This window comes from Cupressus sempervirens, chromosome 10 (genome assembly GCF_028749045.1).
Source record: "Cupressus sempervirens isolate cs-2001-9-10 chromosome 10, ASM2874904v1, whole genome shotgun sequence".
Taxonomy (NCBI): Eukaryota; Viridiplantae; Streptophyta; class Pinopsida; order Cupressales; family Cupressaceae; genus Cupressus; species Cupressus sempervirens.
Genome location: NC_143127.1, coordinates 508004512 through 508012894, shown reverse-complemented (window position 1 = coordinate 508012894; position 8383 = coordinate 508004512). Strand labels below are relative to the sequence as shown.

The window sequence follows — 8383 nt, the reverse complement described above, 5'->3', positions numbered from 1 at the left end:
AGGGCTCCATACACTTGAAAACTATAGCTAAGTATAGGCTTCTACCTTAATACAAGATAATTTTGTACACAATGGATTGTTCCCGTTATATATGCTCAAGGTTAATGAAAGATCTCTTTGTTGATATGAACGAGGAAAAAACCCAAAGTTCTCCAATTTACTGATCTATTGTAAACTTTGGGGGAACCGAGACTCTTGTCAGTAGGTCGCAAGAAGAAAGAAGAGTTTTTCTTGTACAAATTGTAATACACATGGGATTTATGTCATGAACTCTCCTTTCACATATACTACAATTTTCATGCTTCGTTTAGTTCAGACCAATAATATAGAGCAAGGGTTTTTCAAGATCAATATTTACACAAATTTGATCATGAATCTTATTAACTATTTCTTGCTCAATAAAACATATATTTCCCAAATATAAGCTCACAACAAAATTTCTAGGTAACAACGTCAAGACCAAATAGATACAAATAAACACAATGCGAGGAAGCTCGCTGGGAATAAAAATTGGGACATGTGGCTTTACAAAATTAACGATCAAATGAGAAACTGTGTTGCCCCATGAAACCAAAACTTTGATTGGAATTGGTAAACTTAGTACTGCGAGATATCCTTTTAGAATTGTGAGTATATGCCAGCATCTATCCAGCCATCAGAACCTAGTCTTATCAAGGAAAGAGATAAAAGATTTTTTTTTAAAACGTCCCTCCTTTGTAAGATTTACATTTCTGATGGCAGTAATAGAAGTATCTGCGAGTATAAGAATGGAACAGGCAGATTTCTGGTTCTTGGCGATGTGTGATTGAAGGGTGTTTAGACCAAACATATAGACCCACAAACTATCGAAGTTCTTTCATCAAAATGCCATTAAGCCAAAAGCCAACAGTGTCAATTTTGAACAATAATGTTAAGGTAAAAAAACTTAAAATGATACACAGAATATTTATTAAGGTAAGAGAATTTTTACAGACAAGGAGAACAGGCATGTAATATTGTCAATCCAGGTATGTCATATTGTCAGGTATTTGAGAGTTCACAAATTCAGCTGATTGTAACAACTTTACATTTACACTATGATTTTCATCAGCTCAGTTGTGCAAAAAGCTATAGAAAGAAAAAAGCACCTAACTACCACATAATTACAATAGAAACAAATATTATTATAGATATTGACTCATAGCTTTACAATATGTATAACAAAACAGGGAAAATGCATCAGTTTTCTGGAATTTGGTTGTGTTAGAATTTTTTACATCAACGTTTCAGATCACACACAGTGATCCATCATCAGGATGAAGGAGATTGATCACTGTGTGTGATCCGAAACGTTAATGTTAAAAATTCTTACACAATCAAATTCCAGAAAACTGATGCATTTCAAATGGATTGTGGAAATCTGACTACTTTAATTAAAACAGGGAATAAACAAATAAAAACACAAGGGTAGAGCAAGTTATATCTCCATTGGACAATTCTTGCCTTATGGGAAGCCGACACAACTATCTTCAAGAACTTCATGCCATGGTTTAATGCTCATGGGGATCTTAGCAGGGACTACTGACCCTTGGACTGCACACATGCCTATCATATCAGAACTCTCGCCTCTATAATTTTCTCACTTTAGAGTGGTGAGAAATATGCCTGCTCAAGTTACCCCACTACATGGCGTTGTGCATTCTCTACTAATAAGCACTTGGTTCCTTGGAGAGCATATTTATTATTTTCAATTATTACACTGAGTCTATCAACTGTTGCTTATTGGATCTATTCTTTCTTCTTGCTTTCCCACATGGAGGCAAAGCAGGCTCTTTTTCATTGGAAAAAGGTTTGTGAGTGCATGTGTACTTTCAAGGATACTTGCTTTGAGGATGGATGGCTTCTAGAATTTCATTAAGAACGACAATGATATTTAGGTCACAGAATTTTTGTGTGTCAAATTTTCTGTGACCCAATATCCATGAGTTCTACAAAGGACATCAGTAAATTGAAGTCTTAAAATAAACTGTGTTATGGAAAATGATTGATTAGAAATCACGTCCATAGGCAAAATTCAACTTGGATGTTTAATGCAACTGTTAGAAATTGATCACAAGATGAATACACACTAGAAAAGAGAATAAAAAGATGCCCATTTTTTATTTGGTCAGTTGTACTACATTGCATATTACTTTTAACATTTTACACCAAACTGGTTGATAGTTAAAACAAAACATAGCTTCGTGCAAAAAAGTGACTCCCACATCCAAACCTCGATTCAAAAAATCTCGGTATGGAAAAGGCAATACCCACTCAAATCTTCACCTACTTCAAATCTTTGCCTTCAAATGGATCTCCACTCTCTAAAATACCTTCATCATTATCTGATGTATCATCCTCACTACTATGTTCAGCTTCTTCGTCACTTTCAATTTCATTTTCTGCTTTAATTTTTAGGCTCTCTAAGGTTTTGTGTATCCCCTGTTGTTGATTTTTATTCATCTGTAACAAAACATGGAGTCAAGTCCTTTACGATATGGAGTTATACATCAAAGACAACAAAAAGAAAAATTGAAATCACAAGATTGTTTGCCTATTGTCTATTGTGTGCATTACAATAACATAATCTAAATGTATCACAATATGCATTATCTAATTCAATTTAATTTAAATCTACTATTTACTGGCAAAGATACTAATAAGTTCCAACTAAATTTTATTCTAAAAACGAAAACATAGTTTTAGAAACAGGAGTAAAACTCCAAAGCAAAAAAATGGACAAGATAGCAACATATTATTTTGTAGAACATACCAAACCAAAAAGTATTCATACATAGTCAACAGTAACAAACTTTTTAGTTATTATTTATGTTATTTTGTTTTATACAAGTACCCGACATATTAAGTTGATGCAATTATTATGTTGGTTACTCTCATAACAATTCATTGGAAAGAGCTGCGAACTTAAATAAAGTACACAATCTTACTGAAACATATTAAGAGGAGCCTTGAAGGATAACGTACACTAACGAAAAAATTGTGAATTATCTGTCAGCCTGCCCTTTGTTGGTATGATTCATGAATCATTAGGCATTCCTTTACATTGTGAACATGCAGTTTTTTAGGCAACTATCAATTTGCAATGAACATATCCACAATTGATTTTGACTTTTCAAACAGCTTTGTGTGACATTCCACAAACACTTGAAAACTCATTTGCATCATACCAATGCCATTGGACTCGGCTTAATTCAAACTAACTTTGTGCTAATAAAAAAATGTACTTCAAAATGTGAATCATGGTCATCCCTTATGATTTACAATTAGTGTCCTAAATACCTAAACTCCATGTATATACCATAGCAAACTGAGACCAATAATCATGGTGAGCTACACAAAATCCAAAAATAACTCCAAAAACTTCTGCAACCGTGACAAGTACCATTTGCATTGTCTAGTGTGATATAACATGTTTGTATTTCATTCAATGAATGATGTGAGGTTGTGTCAAAACCTTGTGGGCTTGAGTATCCAAGTTGAATGAGCTGATGAACACTGCATTTACTCAGGAAATTATGTGTTTTGACTCACTTGAGATGCGCCTATCATATTGGATAGATGTTGAACATTACTCTAATGGGTTAATTTTGGAAGGATAAGGTTCTAGTGTCTGTACTGTGTTTGGCATTGGTGTGCACTATGTTCTTCTGCTGAACAATGGAGTTAAAACCTACATTATGGGAACTGCTGCTTAGCACCAAGTTCAATCTCATTCATGGTGACTCCAGTTCCACAGAGGCTTGGTGAAAACAGGATAACTCAGCAGTTTTCATGCTTTAATCATGCCTTGAGACCACATGGAAATTGGCAATCAGATGGTTATAAAGATATACTTGATGAGATGGAGAGAGGTTGATTGGCAAAAAATTGAGAAGAATAATTCCATCTCAACCAGTTGGGAATTAGGTTGTTTTCAAAGTAGTTTCCCTTGTTTTTGCTGATGACTATTGAAAATAGAATGTCTATTTGTCTTGCAAAGAGATGATTAGTGGATAAGGTTGAGAGACTTTGCCGTGCCAACCTAAGACAATCTAGGGTTTAACAGAGGCAGAGGAACTCAACCCTCTCAAATCCAGTTTTGCTTGAAAGGAGTAGACTTAGCGATCTGCTATGCATGTGTAATGTCCCATTTTTGGGACATTAAGATTCTAAAGTCAAATTCCTAAAATATTTGTTTTGGCTTAAGGGAGCTTAATGAAAAGTTTTAAAATGGGTCCAATTAATAGTATAAAGTGAATTAAAGGTGACAAAATGACACAAAAAGGGAACTGAAGTGTCACCGTTTTGAGTATAAAAGAGGAAAGCTTCATTCATTTGAGCATGCTTGGTTTATGATTCAGATTTCAGTCTCTCTCTTGGAGAGCTATTTGGAAACCTTCAGCTTTCATCCAACTTGAGAACGGAAACCTTTGTGCCGGTAAACAGTGGACGCAACCCCATTGTTTGTGGAGACATCACATCAGGTGTCTCACGTGGGCTTACAGGTTCTTTCTTAGTTTTCCAATCTGACTGTTACTTTGTGTTTAAAATTGGATTCTTGATAGTTAGTTATTGTATTGCTGATGTATAATACAATAACTTATTCTGAAGAGTTTTTATGAGCTTTGCTTCTCTTGCTCTTGTAATTGCTGAATATTATGATGCAATAGAAATTTCTGAGGTTTCCTAAATGAGCAATTATTTTTTATTTGCTGGTTAAATCTGAAGGTTTATTGCATCAACAATCCGGTTGTATTCTGAAATTTGTTCTTCTGATAAAAGTGGGCAAATATCCATTGGGTATATTACAGTGGTATCAGAGCATCAAACTTGCTAGCTTGTGAGTCATATTTACCAAAATAGTTTATCATTTTCAGAACTGGAAATTATTTATCAGAGGTTTCTGCCAGGTTGAGTGTCTTTTGAGAACCAATTTTCTCTATGCTAATAATATTTTTTCGGCAGCTGAAAATTCTATTTTGGCTCAACTATTATTATCAGAGGCCTTATTAATATTGGAGACATCATATATTATTGCCATGCATATTGATGGTGGAATTTAATCGCACTTGAGGAGCCATCAAAGATTGATATTTTATTGCCGATAAATATTATATGAATAGCCTTGTATATGGAGTATTGGCTTAAAGGGAAGACATGGGAGAAGACATTCGAACCAAAATTGTTCTTTTTCCTGGGTGCATTTTATTCTGAAGTAACTATTAAATTTCTGGAAGTGCTGTGCATAACACTATTGGATTGCAACTTCTGGATAAAAGAGCATCAACAGGTGAAGCTTGTAACGATTGCGCAACGGAGGTTTCTTGGAGCCGGTTGTATTCCAAAGTGCAGGAATAACTGGAGCGATAAGACAGAATTAACCGAGAATTTTGATGCCAAATATATTCACATGTCTGTGAGGGATTATTAGAAGTAAATATTATTGGGGAAATATTTGTTGGATATTCAGTCTAATTGCAAGCTTGATATTATCCTGCCGTATCATCAGATATCAAGTGCATTAAGGCTACGGTTGAGCATCATCACCAGCAGAATAAGTTATGAAGCGAGAGTGTGGAGTTCAACGACAACAAGAACCTTCATAGAATATTATTACTACCGTTTCTTTATACCCAGACGTTAATCCTTATTTGTGATAAGTGCCTAATTTTTGCAGGGCACAAGTGTTGTCTTCTGAATGGTTGATTGAAACCGTTACTCATTCAGACGTTACTCTTGAACTGTTATCACTGTGCACCTTCAGTTGCTAGAGCCTTCGCAGAGAATATAAGATTTAGAGCGTTTATTTTTGGGCTCAAGTATTATGTGTACTACTGGACAACAGAATGTAACAGCAGTTCTGAGGATAGCCGTTTCTTGCGCGTCAATAAGTATTGGCGGAAGATTGTTATAGTATAACTAAAAATCTGAGAATCAAAATTTTCTTGCGGAACTAAAGTTTCGTGGGAGCTTTTTGTCTTCAAGGTTGGGAGGCATCATTGTATCAGGTTAAATTTGACTAAATGCCAAACTATGCCTATTGTTGGGAGAAGTTTGTGAAGACAGTGTCTTCTTTGGTATTAGACAGGCTTAGTCTTTGCCATGGTAGCTGCCTATGTGGAAGCTGACATCGAAACAAAAGTCTGTCACCTCATCCATTCAAACATAAACTTGTTTCTCTCCTGCCATAATCAGCAGATGATGTGTAGCTTCAGAAATTCATGACAGTTGTCAATCGGTAAATGGAATGCCATTCTGGAAGATAGATGAACCAAGATAACCCATCCTCAAGTTTAAATAAGTCTCACCTCTTCATTTGGATAGCAACTGTGATATCTATATTGACATTATTTGACAACAGTGTTGAATGATATTAAAAGAAATCCACAAATGGATGATTAGTGAGGGCATTAAATAGTAAAAGAACTCCACAAATGGATGATTAGTGAGGGCATTAAATAGTATGGAGTGAGGTTCGAACACGATACGAATAAATTTGTTGTTATTGGTTATCCTGCGTGGGGCCTGGGTATGATATGTAGCCACCGCTTGAAGGGAAATATTAAACCCGATAGTATATGTCTCTCGGAATTAATTGGCTTGGCCAGGATTATTTTTTAACTTAACTTTTAAATCTCTACAATTGACCATATTGTGGGAGAACGTCCCAATTAATAACACAAAACAAGATGTGATGATTGGCTAAAGCCTGAACAGTGCATGAGTATTCTGGGGCAGAAGTATAGTTGGTGGGTGCAAATTATACGACAATCATTTTGGGCATGGTAGTGTTGCCGTAAGTTTTGTTGGTCTGGCATTCTCAAGTTGGGCATTTCGAGCGACATTGGAAGCAAGTTGGATTAGACAGGGAGTTTCAGTTTTGCGCAGAATACCTCCGATTGAAGATTGGGCATGATATTGAATATCCTTGTTGTTTTTAATATCTGACCTTGTCTGCAGCAGCCTAGGAAGCAGTCTGTTGACATACGGAAGTAACTAACTCTAATATAATGAAGATAAGCACCAAAAACTACTATCACAGGTGGCAGTTGGTAATTACTGGAGCCACATGGTAATGCATTGCAAATATTCTCTTCCATACATTCTAGTCCTCATTGTGATGCTGAGTCCGTTGGGGATATTACAGCATGGAAGAGATAGTTTTCAGAATGGTTATTGTGTTTCATTAACTATGTTATGGATTTACATGAGAATGTAATCTAAGTCCAGGATGATTAAATGCTGTCAAATTTAAACCCCAATATCTAGAAGTGGTAAACCTTTTACTGGATGTAAACAAGTTAGCTATTGCCTGTGACTACATGCCAGAAACTTCTCTAGGGAAGTGAAGTTTAGCTGTTGCACTGCTTTAATTTGCATAGCTGAGAATGTAAGACTCTTCATTAATAGGTTTGTTATAGTGTTGAGTAGTAAACCCTAACTTCGTAATGTAAGGAAACTTCTAGGTGGGAATTCATGTTGACAATGATGTCTAGAATTCAAAAGAACTGACAATACTATGAATTTTATTAGGAGGATATAATTGATTTAGGGTTTCTTACTCTGACAGTGGTCATTGCTCGGGGTTTTTGAAGTGGCCTTAAAGCTATGTCACAGGGTTCGCCGAATTTCAGCCATGAGGTTCGAAATTTGGCGAACTTTAAAACATCATTAAAAAATCGTTAAAATCCGCCCAAAATTCGTCTGCATATACAACATCAGGTTTGAAAAATTATTTTTTAGGGTTTTCCGTGTCTTCATTTTCTTTTCCGACACCAAGAGGTTTTATTTGCGTTTATCGTCAGTCGTTATTTGCATTTCATTGTCTCAGATGGGTGGGAGAAACTACCCACGGATGTGCAGATGGTAAATTTGTGAATGCGATTCCATCCAACGAAAGGATTTGCAAAGTATTGTGGCTAGGATTTGTAGAATGTCGTGGCTGCTGAAGAAAATGGAGGAATGCGGGGCGTCGAGTTTCGAACTAGACTTTTCCTTTTTGATGAAAATATTTTGTGTTTGGGTATATTTGTTTTCAAAATTTATAATGTTGTTTGTAGGTATTATATATTCATATTGTGTTTTATAATTCGATGATACTATTTTATATGTTTATATTACCTTTATTTTTATATATAGTAGTTTTAAAATAATGTGTTAATATTATTTTTATTATATATAGTTGATATAATATATTAGTAAAATAAATATTGAAATAAGATTACACATGGATACTTAATATATATATAATTTACATATTCTCTATATAATGTTTTTATTATATATATATATATATATGAATTGGTAAAAGAAAAATGAATTATTTATTTTTCTATGCTATATTTTTCTAAAAAATTAAATTCAT

At 34.8% G+C, this 8383-nt stretch overlaps 1 protein-coding gene across 1 annotated transcript in view; it reads right to left on the bottom strand.

Annotated features, from left to right (window-relative positions):
* Positions 1 to 2112: 2112 nt before the first annotated feature.
* LOC149534891 (small acidic-like protein) overlaps positions 2113 to 8383 on the bottom strand; it is a 54647-nt gene continuing 48376 nt past the window's right edge. The window contains exon 9 of the mRNA XM_089803738.1: positions 2113 to 2481. Coding sequence (XP_089659864.1) covers positions 2305 to 2481 — 177 coding nt within the window. The 3' untranslated portion in view covers positions 2113 to 2304. The remainder of the gene's footprint in view (positions 2482 to 8383) is intronic.